Here is a 15890-nt window from a genome sequence, read left to right on the forward strand (position 1 = left end):
CGTGCTGAACGGCCTCATAGCGGAGCAGTGGAGCGCGGTAAATGTGAATTGATTTGCGTAGTAGGGGCGCCACACGGCTATCGTACTGAAACGAAATTTGCAACGAAGTCAGCACACGCGTGGCCAATTTTGTTTTTTATTTACCATTCTGCTTATGAACGCGACACTGTGCTCATGACTACAAAAGTTGGCTGAAGGAAAGGGACGGGACTTGCACAGTTCCACACACCGCGGCAATACCTAAGGAGAAGAGAACGCGGCGATGACATGTGTTGGTGCGTACGACAGTCTCAAATATGGGATCTAACTACTAATAAGCCCCTCAAAACATGCAACAGTGATCGCGTACATGCGTTCCGAAACACCCTCGGTTTATATTATCGCTTAATTGGGCGCATGTTCGAGTAAATGTCAAGCTTGGTTACGTTGGCGATAACGCAATGCGCGCGCGTACACGGGCAGTAGTAGTATGTCATTCCGTTATTCTGATGGATTCTAAACACTTTTAACGTTAGCAAAAAAGCATCCCAAGGGTTGCACAGTACGCCGCAGGGCCCTTTTCTTTAGTGTGCGTCGTGGATTCGATCGCTCATCCTCACTTATCAGAACCCTTTTACGCGACCCTGCAGTTATCAACTACTAGACACATACACCGTAACTGATACTACGAGCAATCTCTGAAGAGTAGTGTGAGTTACGAGGCCGCGCCTGCCTTTTGTTCGACCGTGCATATGAGTGCACAAAACGATTATTCCACCCTCGCTCTTTGTCCTGATAGCATAGAGGCTTTCTTTGCTTGATAAAGGCTGTTCCTTCGTTTTTTACGTCCTCAGTGCTGTCAGTATCGTTATGTGGAGGGTTTGCTTGCCGGCTGCACTACTATATTCCCCCATCCTCCTCCCGCCTCCCGAGCCTACTTTTTGTCTCGTTTAAGGGCATGGAAGGAACCCATGTTTCTTCTGTATAAAGCAGGGTGCCGAACCGGAACCGAACCGAACAGAAAACAGGAACTGAATCGGTATTTTTTCCGGTACGGAATCGCAACCCGAACCGTTATTTTTTTCAACACGCTAAACCTGAACCGAAACTGAACCGGAAAAATAGATAACGGTTTCCGGTTCACGACGAAACGCTTCGACCATCCGTTGCTGATATTTTGCAATCAGTGCTATTCAAGCTTTTTTCTCTAGTGTACCATCAACTTCGTACCCTCTGTGCCCTTTTCCCTCCAGGGACAAGAAACTCTGCAACGATAGTGTCAGCTTTTTGCTGCACTTAAAAAGGTATACATGGCGCAGATGACTTTGACCACCCAACCTAACTACTAAACCTGTTCATTTAGTCTGCTCAAAACGCCTTTTAGGACACCTTTAAAGTGTGCAAAGTAAACGCCAAAACGAGGAGCACGTATAACGTTCTTAGAGGTAAAATAATTCTTGTGCGTTTCTGACAACGCATACCACTCGTTACCTCACGATTAACTGCGGCCTCCTTTCCCAGAGGACCTATCCAAATCTTTCATAGCACAACCTCTGCAAAAGTACGGGACGAAGTTTGCAAATGCTGCTACACTTCAAAACTGCTCAAAGTATTCCACAAGCTGGAAAGTTTGGTTGATATAAATGCACGCACTAGGCCAGAAAATCGGCCCCGGCTCTCAGTAACCAGCGCCACTGTTCTGCCGCATGAAATATCAGCTGCTGTGTACAGGTCATGATTTAGTTCATACCTGGCTTTCTCGGTAAACTACACATCCTGAATAATGTGCTTCGCGAGACGGATAGCTGTGAGACGAAAATTAATGCTTTTCTGTGCATCAAAATAAATCGTTTTGTATCGTTGTAATGATCGCAAGTGTGTTTGGAAATCAATTTCAACATGTGAGTTGACATTTCCCCCGGCATTACTAAGCACAGCAAAACTTTATTATTCCGTAAGAGTACAAAGTTACTCTTAATGGCAGGTACCAGACTTCTCGTCGAATATGCGCGAAGCGTTAAAACATATTCGACTTCTGATAGAAAGTATTTTTGTCGCCATAAACACATCGTGACCACGCAACAAACGAAGTACTGGACATGAAGATATCTGTTGACTGTGAAGAGTGAGGACAGTGGTTGCTTTCTAGATAGAATGAACTGAACCGGCGGCATTAGGCGTCATGTTAGCCTTTAGGGACTATTTTGTAAGGTCCACACGATATATATGTCCAGTGACTTTCTTTCGTCCTTGCTTTGCCTTCTGGCTTTTTTCTACAAAGTGCGTTCATTCCGGTCTTCACGGTGACAAAGTGTCAAGCAGCTCACCCGTCACACCGCATTACGAGCTCCTTAAACTCGCAGTACACCACAGGAACATTCGCCCCACCAAACCATTGCCCTCAGAAACCTCCGCGATCTCCATAAGTCATACGTACGCACCCATCCACAACTAGCAAAAACTTTTTGGCGAGTGACCCTTAACGAGGAGTGAATGCAGCACAGGATGCAGCACAGATCCCAGAGTCCGCGTAACACTGCAGCCGTGGACGTTTAACTACCAACGCCTCTTGGTAGATTTTCTCAATAAATTCTTAGTTCTCCCGAACTGAGGGTATCTATTCCGGCTGGTAAGTCATTTATAAAGCTTTATTCCTTCATTAATTTCCGCTGCACAACGACCACTAGCTCGCTCTTTCAGTTTAGCAGTAGCGTTCTTTGTCGGCAGGTATTTAGAAGCTCTGGGTAAGTGTATTAACGTTTTTAAAAGGAAGTGTTTTATTCCCGGATACAAGAAAATTTCGCTGACGTCGTATATGCGTCATGAAAGTGACGCCAGAACAACGAAGCGAGTGGCTTGTAAAGGCTGCACCCCTGCACACACGGTGTTCTTGCGGGGAAGCAGCCTTTAGTCCTAAGGAGTGCGTTAAACTTAGGCTTGTTCGTTTTCGGGTTTTACATTGTTTTATGCCGCGATACCCCAAGATTTTACTGACGCCATATCCGTCACAGAAATGACGCCAGTACACGTTTGCCGAACCGGCCCGCTTGCAGGACGTCGCTCGCGAAGCCCACCAACACAGCCGCCGACCCGCAAATCAGGCTTAGCTGCAAATTTTGCTGAATATTTCACTTTCGTATTTACTGATTCTTTTGACAGAGGAATCATCCACAGATTTTAATGACTACTGGAACCCCCCCCCCCTCCCCTCCCAGAGTGGGTTTTATCCGTACTACCAACGTAGACACTTTTTTGATAAAGGCACAGTCCTAAGATGAAGCAGTTCAGGAAAAATTTTCGTAGGCTATAGAAAGCCTCTTAAGAATCAGACCTCGGGAGAGGTGCAACAAATTTACATTATAAAAAGCTTATAAAGTTACTTCCGCTTATAATCAGCATTACATATTGGTACAAGTGCGAACTTCTCGAATTTCTACAGCGAATTTCTAGTATGGTTTCAAGAGGATCTAAAATGGAATACACATGTAAATCAACTTTGTAGTGAATTATCTAAAACCACTGGAATAATGCACGAAATTGCGCACCTTATTCCTACTTGGTTGAAAATACAACTTTACCATGCTTTGTTCTATTCTAAACTATGCTATGGTGCAGTGGTATGGGGCACAACAAGTGCCCACAACTATACCAGGATAATTAAATTGCAGAAAAAAGTTCTCCGAATCTATATGCATTACAACGGTCCTATAATCAACTTAAGAACAGAAACCCTCTGTTCAAAATATAGCATGCTCAGAGCAGATCAGGTTTATTCTCTAAAACTACTACAAATTGTGTACAACGACAAGTTGGCCTTGACAACAGACCCTGCATCAGCTACGCAGTACTCACTCCGATGCATAACAAGGCATGCGCCTAAAGCGAGGACAAACTACGGCAGGCAAACCTTCTTGTTTCAGAGCTTCAGCATAATTAATAAAACTATAGGAATAATTAATTTCTCTTGCGCTCCCAGTGTGTTTAGGAAACAAATAAAAAAATCCATATTAGAAAATAACCTGTGTTATACGTCGTAGAATACTAATGTATGTGAATTTACACTGTTACCGTAACAGTGGATGTTGTGGTTTTTATTTCGTTTTATATTTGACTTACGCATGTTATTCCGGATCTTGGATGTCATCATGATTATATCCAAAGTATTTTATCAACCTGTGTAGAAACAAATTTAGTGCTGTATAAGGGTGTGTATATTGAACTAGTAAGTGCTTATGTATGTCACAAGATTTATTTTTTCTGAGTGATTTGTGTTTCATCATATGTGTACTTTATGGAAGGCAATGTGACGCACGCGATATCTCGCGAGTGCTTTTTCAGTTGTCTTATATTTATCAAGGTATGTAACCTTGCGCCTGTGTCCGGGGCAGTCGCCTCGTCAAGCCGCCTCAACCAGCGGCTTCTTGCGGCTGCCCCCTCATTTGTAAAAAAAAGGGAAAAAAAATAAAGATTTCAGAAGCTGTTTAGCAAATCGTAGTTTTCCCTCTTCGCAGTTAAAAATACAAAAAAAAAACTCCGAGGACGCGCACATGAGCGCGTGCTTGACGGTGACGACTCCGCAGTTACAAAAAACCAACAGAATACCGAGTTCTCAGGTGTGCGTGCCTCGAGACGATCGCCCAGTGTCCCCGGCGCACGTTCGTCAAGCCAAGCAAACTCCCGTAGGGGAATTGGTCAAGAATGGCCAAAAAGAAAACTACAGCGTTCGCCGTAATCATGGTAACACTTGCTCGTAACGAGAGAGCATGTCATAGCGTACGCCCCTCCAAGGTGATGTCCGATGACTCACTTACAAAATAATCAAGGAAGCTCACACATATAGCCACAACGATGAAGTAAAAGTCGTTGCGGCAGAGAATAAGAAGCAAATCGGCTGAAATCGTGAACAGTCGTGATGGTTATGAAGGTTGCGTACGGCTTCACTACATTAAAGTCTTACGCGTTGGTGTGAGCTTCCTTCATTTTTATTTGTGTTTTTACCGCCTCCCAACTTTCATGTTTTCTCGTGTTTTAAACGTTTCGCCACAGACTTACTTCAAGTAAACGTCCTTCATCGTCGCAGCGGTCACTCCAATCGCCTCAATGCCCAATCCTACGGAATCGTGCTCCAGCGCCTTGAACATACCAGGAAAGTTTTCGTGGTTGAGCGTATTCAGGGCGATGATGACTTCTCCCGTTTTGTCGTTATCCACTTCCGCGCCTGGCACGGTTTTGTGAATCAGAGCTAGCACATCCTTAACATTAAACTTTTGAGGAACCTTCGCCAGAGTTATCTTGTATCCGACGCCTGCAAAGATATGCAATGCACACCACAAACCTGTTAATCTTTTGCTCCAGTGAACGAAACCAAACATCACGAGAAACTATGACCTCAACAGAAATACTGCGATGGATATAAGGTTACGGCAATTTGCAACATGCGCATTTTCAACGGCTCAAAATTCCATCAAGTCCTGACTGGGTATTCCCTGGTTTAGTTGGAAGTATCCCTGACAAGTGGGCTCCCTTAACAATAATATTTTACGTTCAGTGGACGAGTATGGACAGCCCGAGTAAGAGGTTCTCAATGCAATAGTTTGTAGTATAGGCTGCAGTGAAACGTAAGGGCATTATGTGCTGAGTACGAATACGAAGGCTTGTGTTCTTCTGTAAAACGAATGTCAGCAAGAACTATACGGTAAAATGTCACAACCCAAGCTAATCAAGGAATTATACTGTCAAATACGCAAACCGGTTTCCGAAGGCTTACAATAAATATTTACATCCTGCATATCTTGTTATTTAGCGCACCAGTTTCTCATCAAATATGGCTTAACGGCGGTCATGATACCAAGGGTAGTTAGACAAACCGTTGGCCGCTAATGCACTTAAAAACACGCTTGCCTCTCTTTTTTCGTCCAGTGAGTATGCGTGCGCAAGTGAGCACGCCAACGAGTAAACTGCGGGTAGCCGTCGATTGAACGTACCACAAGCCTTTTTTAGAAAGGATATCGAACCACTGCAAACAGCTTTCCCACGTGCCATGACGATGATACTGTCGCCGATTGCATCCGCCTCCTCCATATCGTGTGACGACAGAAGGACTGAGTGTTCTTTCCGCACGGCCTGGACTACGTCCCACACATTCCGTCGTGTTTCGGCGTCCAACCCAGTCGTCGGCTCGTCAAGGATGACCAGCTATGCAGGGGACGGTAACAAAAGACGAGTGAACAGGAGCGACAGAAACACGTGATATTGGAATGTTGCGTCCTCTAAGCGCGTACGATCTTCAATATTTCTTGCTTTGTTGTAAAGCAGGTAAAATTGTATTACCTGCACGGAACGCTTCCATGTAACGTGGGTTACAAGACTTCCAAGGTGTGAACGCCAGGGTTTTCCTTTGGTACTGACCTGAGGCTGGTGCGACTTTAAATATTTACGCGCATGTACACATACATACATACATACATACATACATACATACATACATACATACAGCGAATCAGAATAGGAAATGAGGGGCTCGTTGAAAATAACACAGAAATAAGGGTTGGCAGTCGAGAAAACCTCGGAAAGCAAAGGGGAGGATGTGGTAGATCATTGAAACAGATTAAGAATTTGGAAAGAAAGAAAGAAAGTGAAGAAAAAATGCCCGCCAGGTGGGATCCGAACCCACGACCTCCAGAAAACCGGTCTGGTGCGATAACCACTACGCTACCGGCGGGGCGATTTTCCCATTCACTTTCTGGGGTATTTATGTTAGGTATGTTTGTTTCCTGTGCTTGGGGGTGGTAGCCAGCGCCATTCGGTCGTGGGTTCGGATCCCACCTGGCGGGCATTTTTTCTTCACTTTCTTTCTTTCTTTCCAAATTCTTAATCTGTTTCAATGATCTACCACATCCTCCCCTTTGCTTTCCGAGGTTTTCTCGACTGCCAACCCTTATTTCTGTGTTACATACATACATACATACATACATACATACATACATACATACATACATACATACATACATACACACACACATACATACATACATACAAACGCACACATACATACATACATACATACATACATACATACATACATACATACATACATACATACATACATACATACATACATACATACATACATACAGAAAATAAGAGTTGGCAGTCAAGAAAACCTCGGAAAGCAAAGGGGAGGTTGTGGTGGGTCATAGAAAGAGATGAAGAATTTTTTTAGTCGAAAAGAAAGTGGTGAAAAAATGCCCGCCGGGTGGGATCCGAACCCACGACCTCCAGAATACCGGTCTTTTCGACTTTTTCCGGTCTTTTTCGACTCAAAATATTTTTTCGACTTTTTCAGGTCTTTTCGACTCAAAAAATTATTCATCTTTTTCTATGACCCACCACAACCTCCCCTTTGCTTTCCGAGGTTTTCTTGACTGCCAACCCTTATTTTCTGTCTTATTTCACGGAGCCCCTCATTTCCCATTTTCTGATTCGCTACATGCTTAGCGAGGGCCTCTGTTCTGGCAGTCTTGGTGCCAAACGGAGCTTAAGAGGGTTCAACGCTGGTTGACCACTCTCGACATGTCGTAGACACTCGAGTCACGGCCCGGGGGTTAAAAAGAAGGTCCCCTTCACCCCGAGTAGTCCGAGTGGCGCTGGCTACCACCCCCAAGTGCAGGAAACAAAAATACCTTAACATAAATACCCTAGAAAGTGCTGGGGAAACAGCCCCGCCGGTAGCGTAGTGGTTATCGCACCAGACCGGTATTCTGGAGGTCGTGGGTTCGGATCCCACCCGGCGGGCATTTTTTCACCACTTTCTTTTCGACTCAAAAAATTCGTCATCTCTTTCTATGACCCACCACAACCTCCGCTTTGCTTTCCGAGGTTTTCTTGACTGCCAACCCTTATGTTCTGTCTTATTTCACGGAGCCCCTCATTTCCCATTTTCTGATTCGCTACATGCTTAGCGAGGGCCTCTGTTCTGGCAGTCTTGGTGCCAAAGGGAGCTTAAGAGGGTTCAACGCTGGTCGACCACTCTCGACATGTCGTAGACACTCGAGTCACGGCCCGGGGGTTAAAAAGAAGGTCCCCTTCACCCCAAGTAGTCCGAGTGGCGCTGGCTACCACCCCCAAGTGCAGGAAACAAAAATACCTTAACATAAATACCCCAGACTTTGGAGGGGAAATCGTCCCGCCGGTAGCGTAGTGGTTATCGCACCAGACAGACCAGTATTCTGGAGGTCGTGGGTTCGGATCCCACCCGGCGGGCATTTTTTCACCACTTTCTTTTCAAATAAAAAAATTCTGCATCTCTTTCTATGACCCACCACAACCTCCCCTTTGCTTTCCGAGGTTTTCTTGACTGCCAACCCTTATTTTCTGTCTTATTTCACGGAGCCCCTCATTTCCCATTTTCTGATTCGCTACATGCTTAGCGAGGGCCTCTGTTCTGGCAGTCTTGGTGCCAAAGGGAGCTTAAGAGGGTTCAACGCTGGTCGACCACTCTCGACATGTCGTAGACACTCGAGTCACGGCCCGGGGGTTAAAAAGAAGGTCCCCTTCACCCCGAGTAGTCCGAGTGGCGCTGGATACCACCCCCAAGTGCAGGAAACAAAAATACCTTAACATAAATACCCTAGAAAGTGCTGGGGAAACAGCCCCGCCGGTAGCGTAGTGGTTATCGCAACAGACCGGTATTCTGGAGGTCGTGGGCTCGGATCCCACCCGGCGGGCATTTTTTCGCCACTTTCTTTTCGACTAAAAAAATTCTTCATCTCTTTCTATGACCCACCACAACCTCCCCTTTGCTTTCCGAGGTTTTCTTGAGTGCCAACCCTGATTTTCTGTCTTATTTCACAGAGCCCCTCATTTCCCATTTTCTGATTCGCTACATACATACATACATAAATGGACACACACATGCTTCAGTACAGAGATAAGGACACACACGTGATCAGAATTTAGAATGAGGGGCTCGTCGGAAGCCCCTCATTCTACATACATACATACATACATACATACATACATACATACATACATACATACATACATACATACATACATACATACATACATACATACATACATACATACATACATACATACATACATACATACATACATACATACATACATACATACATACATACATACATACATACATACATACATACATACATACATACATACATACATACATACATACATACATACATACATACATACGGCATTGCACACGTTCACAACGGTGCACAACACACTGCACAGTGCACAACGGCAGTGCACACGTTCGTGCCTACAGCAGCAGCTGCACAATGCAGCGCCGGTATTTTGTCCTCTTATGGTATTGTGTGATCACTTACTACTCGCTCTTGGCGCGAGAGCGAGTAATCACTCGACAAGCTTGGCTTAACCACGTTCGAACACGGCCAATTATTACCCGAATTCGGAGTCGCCTCCGTGTCATGTGCTGTAACGCTTCGCTGGTCATCCACCTTCACAAAGTGGAATAGCTTATGATTTCTGAAACACGTTCGGACGAATTTTACTGGCTATTTTGCGCTAGCTATTCTAACCCTTTTCGAGAAATGAAAGACCCCATTCCCTCACCTTCGGCTTGGACACGATGGCGATCGCGAGGCTGAGCCTCCGCTTCATTCCCCCGGAGAGGGTGTCGGGCATGCAGTACGCCTTGTCTTCCAAATGCACCACCTTCAACGTCTCCGAAATGGTCGCCTGAAGCGCCGCCCAGCTTGTTCCCTTCAGCTGCACCCACGAAGAAAAAGAAGGATTCAGAAGTGAGTGTAATTTCTACAGCGGATCTGCTACAGGCAAACTGTCCCGTTTTTTTTTCCTGGGTAGACTGAAAAGAAAGCCGCTTCCCTCCCCTTCACTTCCGCACCTTGTCTCCCTTCGGCCACCTCTTCGGCTCCGGCGCTTTGTATTTTGATGCTGTATATTGCCCCTGCAAGTGTCTTCCCCGCAGTGTGCTTAGAGGTGACGCAGACGTTAGGAAGATCGGTGTTAGCCTGGTATTTATAAGCTGGCTCTCCTGCATCGTGCCTTCCACAGTGAAGTGTACTCGTCAAAAAAAACGTGGCAGTGGGCGGGAACATGGAGGAAGGATGCCCCCGACGACGATCGGGCTGTGAACAGAAAGCGTAAGAATGATGCCCGTTGGCGCCTGAAATACCACGACGCGGAAAACACGAGACGCCGGCGTGGCTGGAGGACCGCTGAACGCTGCGCCGGCGCGACGGCGCGCTTTGAGCGTGCGTTTGGGCCAACGAATCACCCTCGAACACCTTCGGTAGTCGTCCACTTTTAGAGAGCGGGATGGCGCTTATTAAAAGCGGAGCTGTTTATGCTAGAATTCCAGCCCTGCAGGCGGTCGCTCAAAAATCGGTGCAGCAAAGTGAAGGGGAGGAAAATGTCAGGCCAAGAATTGTGAGGGAAAGTGGATTGGTGGCAAGGAACTAACAAGCAAGTGTGGGGAATGCACGCCGCGTCGGGTATATTCTGTACCCAGTAAGGACGTCAGCTCTGACATGAAGGTGTTCTAATTGAGAGAGCGTGTGCTCGGTGGCATCTGTTTGTATATACGGATAAGATGGGCAGACCTATAAGTGCTCTCATCCGAACAAGAACAAGAGCTATAGAAAAGCCAATTAAAATACACAGACCGTTTACACCGAGCAGTTGGATCGACCTTCAACAGGTGACGCTAGCGCCGCACTCGCCGTGACAGGCCTTTAACAGGAGGTGGTTTAGGTTCTTGCCGTAGGCTACCAGGGTGCTAAGCGAAGTGCGCACTTTGAACATGGACATTTGACCTGGAATTTACAGGGGAAAATTGCGCCGCAGTTGGATGTACCAGCGGCGATGGGGACCTCCTCAAGGTGTGGGAAGAATCGCACCATGCGAGGCTCATTGGAAACAACTTTGCGAAGAGTATCCGTGTGAATGGCCTTTTGGAATGAAGGCTTTCCTCACGGTGAGCGCGACACGGACACCAGGCTGGGCTAGATCGCCATTACCAAAGGGAAGAATTTTGTTCCAAATAACATCGCCAAGGGTGATTTTTCCGACCGTAACGGAAGGCAGCCGCCAAGCGTTGTGTAGTGGACAACAATCTGCCTCGGCACGCTTCTTCTAAGGCATGCTTTTTGACGTATTTCCGCGTTGCGCGCGAGTCGTCGCGGCGAAATGAGTCAGCCTGGATATTTAAGCCCATTGGAGTGGTGACACACAGATTCCTTTCTACTTTTCGCTAGCGCATATTGGCTTTGCCACGGACTAGAACATCTAGTCCCGCGTTACCTAAACGTGCACCGCTTTCATTGCACTACGGCGCCCCGGAGCAACGCCGTTCGGCCCTGCCGCTAACCCATCCTTCCTACTCGTTCGAGCGCAGAAAAGTACCTTCAGTAAGCCTTGCATGTGTTTCCTCGCACTGCAAGCCTGTATATGCACGTCGGCGCCACCAGATCTAAGCCGTAGCAGCGGTTGCCATGCCCCGGAGGATGCAGCTTCGACGTTATTTACAACTCTTAATATCCGTATGCGCACGTATCCGTGCATGGTCATGTCCTAAAAGTTGGCCAACCGCGGTTCAACGCCGTTTCATTCACATCATCGGTCGGCAATCTTTAGAGGTAAAGGGCCGAGTTGCATGAAGGCCACAAGGGAAGGGTCGGATGGCACATCGAGACGGAGGTTGGAGAGGGGAGGTGGGTTTCTCTAGACTGGTGCAAATAAAGTAAGTGAAAGCGATATCTGGTTGAATGCGAAGATGGAGGCAATGCCAACTGGATACGATCTCGTTTTCTTCTTGTCTAGCCCCATTTGAGGTAAAACTTGCCCTGCCATCGTAGTGCCGCTGGCCGTATAACGTATTTACTCGCATAATGATCGCACTCGTGTAATGATCGCACCCGTGAAGTTCGTCGTAAAACTACGACTTTTTTATTTCCCGCGCAATGATCGCACCCTGAACTTGCCGCAGCCATATGTCGTATGTGTGCCGAGTCTAGATGACGATAATCGTGCTTAACTTAGTTTCCTCTTCTTTGAAAGCGGACATGGCTACGTTATTGCCGCGGGCTTGCTGATATTAGCGATATCGGCAAGCATGAGTTCATTATTGGTGAAGAAGAAACTCTCACTAAATGCACATAATGTACTCACAAGACAAATAAAAAAAAACGTTCTCAACTTGCTGCGTCCGCAGCCGTGTCTTGATGTCCCACACTGTGACAGCAGCAGCCACTTATTGCTCGACCTGTTCTCTCCTCGCAGCAAACTCGATCCGGCGCGTACCGTAATTCATGAAAACACTGCATTTTGCGTCACTCGCTGGTCATTCTGGGGTCCGTGGAGTTTTTATTATGTTTTCATTTATTATGGTCATGTTCATCAGACTTATCGTAAAAATTCTGACCTGCAATTTGCGTTTTCTACGCAGAAACTTTTTGCGTTAAAAATTTACCTCGCATAATGAACGCACAATTACATTTGCATCATATTTTTGGGAAAAAAAGTGCGATCATTACGCGAGTAAATACGGTAATACTTCCCCGCCGCAGATTTCCTACCCCTGATATATACATGGTTTCTCTTTCCGTAGAAATAGAAAAAATCACTCCAAACAGCTATGAAGCGCATGAAAAGGAACTTATGCGATGGGCGCCAGTCAGAACAGCGCTTTAAGAAGCTTTATGGGCCATTTTTCGGGTGTAATTAGTCTCTGAAGATTGGCACACATAACTAGTTGTCCGACAAGCGGCCATACACGCTACGCTGAACGATATCGCACAATTTGCCCATAGAGCCGCGGCGGTTCTCGTCCATGCACCGCGGCCCCGTGGAAGGGCGCGGCGAGAAACGCCTCTTTGAAGGCCAGCAATGGCGACTGACGTTACGCATCCAATACGGCTGCGCCCACGCCGCCGCTCTGTAAACGGTGTATAAAATGTAAAGGTATAGAAAAAGCCAAGTTACAGCTAGTGAAGATTTCCAGTTCCGCTGTTTCGTCAGTCTTCGTATCTCCGCCCGAATTTTTTTCTCTTTGCTTGCAGGTTGAAATTAAGCACACAGAAATCTGAAGTGCAGTTTCACAGACATGCAAAAAAAAAAACGCGTCTTCGAGGAACGCGGCAAACTACTCAGGTAAGTGGTTATAACTATATTTGGGGCGGTTATCAGCCCTTATCAAAATTATGAAAATATTAAACGCAAGATTCGCGTGGGCACAGGCTCTGTTCTGTTAAAGTGACCCTGCATCACTTTTCTTGAAATCTTAAGTGGTTGCAGAACGTGCGTAGATTAGGGGGTCGCAAAGTACTCACCCAAAAATTACTGCTCTATGCCCATCAGATAACTTGGAAACTCGCTCAAAATATTTTGCTCTTTCACGCCCTTCGTGCTCTTCAACGGCTCGAATTACATCACTAAAGCCATCTAGCGGCTGTTGGCCGGTTTTCCTTCAGTTGCATCAATGAACGCATTCGATAGCAACTTTAAAAATAAAGCCCCAAAAATAAAGCAAAACGGAAGGCTTATCTGCTACGACGAGGAAATCACGCAGTGCCGCTCTGTTCTGCCGACAACTATAGGTTTAGCACTGCTTCCAGACGCGAAGGAAGGAGTGAAAGCGTTTATCGAAAGTGTTGCAGGGTCCCTCTTAAGTATTCTGAAATGAGCAGTAAGTATCTGCGTCACTAAAAGGACTGGTATATAGCAGCTGTGTAATTATGGTTGGCCATAACAAAATGCGTGATGCACTTACCCAGCCATATAATGAATTAAACTACTGATTACTCCAATGACAAAGATTCAAATGATACCTACGTAGGGCGACGAAACTGCTTTTTTGGCATATTACGGTACTTTGTCCTTCTTCAGCTAAAGTTAATTTTGTGAGAGGGGGAAGCGACATCAAATTAAGCATACGCCAACCAAGGCAATTTTGCAGTAAAGAGTAGTAAACAAAGGCAGTTCTACTTGAGCAGAATTATTTTGGCTCTCCCAGGTAGGAGAAGTGTCACTTTTCATAATAATCATTTTCGCATGTAACGTACCGATCCGAAATACAGAAGGTTTTCGCAGCACGTGAGGTTCTCAAAGAAGATGTCGGTCTGCTGACAGTAGCTGACGAGCGTGCGTATTTTGTCCCGCTGGGTAGTGGAGTCGTAGCCCAAGACGCGGGCTATGCCGCTGGTCGCCCCAGTGACGCCTGCACGTGCAGAGGTTCGTGGAATCACGGCAAACTTTTATTAATGATGCTGCTCTTATAGCGTTAAAGAAACTGCATGGTTGTCTGCATAATGCATTTTCCTCAGCAGTAAAATGTAACGCATTACTCTTGTGAAAGGACAATCCCCATCCGAAATGTCCCCATGTCCGACAGTCCCCACCACTCCAACGCTTCCCCCCCCACTTGCGTTCTGAGGCTCCGCATACTTCTGTGTCGCGTACAGCCTAGGTTTCGCTTGATACATCTTCTTGCCCCACCCACAACTGAAATGTATTTAAACCCAACTGATCTGCACTATTTGTATCTTTGAAAAAGAGCGGTCCCCGGCCGAAACGTTAAATGTTGTTATGTTTTTCAGTTTCGCTTCTTAATCGTACAGCTAACCTCATAGCCAGGAACCTTTTCTCTTATATATATATATAGCGGAAAATATTTGCTTGGGCACCGGTAAGCATAATGAAGAAAATGAAACACGCCAAAAGTGGACTGGTTCTTTCATTTCGTCGACCGGCGTCATGACGAAGGCCGGTTCCAGGTCGAAACGTTAAAATCAATGCTCTTTCGACGTGTTTCGTTTTCTTCGTTTTATATATATATATAATCATAGAGAAAGGGAGAAAGCCAGCAGTGAAGAATACTGAGGAGATCATGTAGTGCTTTGTTTCTTTTTTGTGCCAAACTATCAAATTTTAAATGCCAGAAAGCCAGAAAATCGTTCTCCCGGGGCCCCATGTTTTAAAATCAGTTTCAAATGAAACGCAAAGCTCTAAAAAATTCAAGTGTGCAACTAGAGCTCTTATTTTGTCTCATCTTTCGGGTGTCCTACCTGTAAGGATATTCAGCAGCGTCGTCTTTCCGGCGCCGTTGTGTCCGAGCAGCACAGTCACACGCGATTGGTACAATTTCACACTGAGGCCATTCAGCGCTGGGATCCCGTTGTACACCTGGCAATGATCGGCGTAAGAAAAGCAGCTAGTACACAGCGTTATCTCCGCAAAGGTGCGCTTTACAGTACAATTGAGTGTGTGAATATTCCGCATTTGGAGCTCATATCCTATATCCTGCAATGGGCTCAGATGAGGAAATAGTTTGGAATTTGCAATAGGACTACTGTTTATGCCTATTACGGTTTCATGAATGCCTTAGCTTACGACTTTTAAATGCAGAGCATTTCTTTAACTCACGATGCCACCCGTTCTAGGCGTCCGTAGTTGTCCGCATCGCTCGCCTCGACATGCCCGGCTCAGAAGTTTCGCTATCGGCGCGATCAACATTCGATAGCGCGCCCAGGCACGTTTCAAGGACACTCTCTCCCCTCTCTCGGACTCAACGTGCACCGAGGCTGCCAATTTTACTGCTGACGAGCGCTCTCTCGTCAGCAGTTGCCACAAGTGCAACAACATTAACGTAACGCAAACTACTTAACGTCGTGCGCCCCCGGAAATGCTCTGCATTTGATCGTGCCCCTCGCGAGGGGGATGTTTCACTGCGTCGCCATGCGAACAGTTTGCCACGCTTTAGGTTTACTTGCGCGGATACGTACGCGGCCCAGATAAGCAAGGCACCGGCAGCGCCCTCGGCTCGAGGGAGGATCCGGGCACGAACAAACGAAGGCCCAGGGTGCTGCTCACCGCGGAGCCCGGCCCGGCGATGACAAAAGCAA

General features: G+C 46.3%; 1 protein-coding gene and 1 non-coding gene across 2 annotated transcripts in view; one reads left to right on the forward strand and one right to left on the reverse strand.

Moving 5' to 3' along the window:
• The window catches only part of LOC144146363 (phospholipid-transporting ATPase ABCA3-like), a 143586-nt gene that overhangs the window by 87645 nt on the left and 40051 nt on the right, over positions 1-15890 (reverse strand). Inside the window, exons 7-11 of the mRNA XM_077678321.1 lie at positions 15054-15171; positions 14052-14206; positions 9583-9738; positions 5964-6174; positions 5032-5284 (exon numbers count right to left, since the gene is read on the reverse strand). Of these exons, the coding sequence (XP_077534447.1) occupies positions 5032-5284; positions 5964-6174; positions 9583-9738; positions 14052-14206; positions 15054-15171 (893 nt within the window). The remainder of the gene's footprint in view (positions 1-5031; positions 5285-5963; positions 6175-9582; positions 9739-14051; positions 14207-15053; positions 15172-15890) is intronic.
• Positions 8165-8241, forward strand: Trnat-agu (transfer RNA threonine (anticodon AGU)). The gene has a single exon. It is a non-coding gene; the product is annotated as a tRNA-Thr (tRNA).

This window comes from Haemaphysalis longicornis, unplaced genomic scaffold (genome assembly GCF_048455015.1).
Source record: "Haemaphysalis longicornis isolate Haplotype H1 unplaced genomic scaffold, Haemaphysalis longicornis Haplotype H1 scaffold_7, whole genome shotgun sequence".
Lineage (NCBI taxonomy): Eukaryota > Metazoa > Arthropoda > Arachnida > Ixodida > Ixodidae > Haemaphysalis > Haemaphysalis longicornis.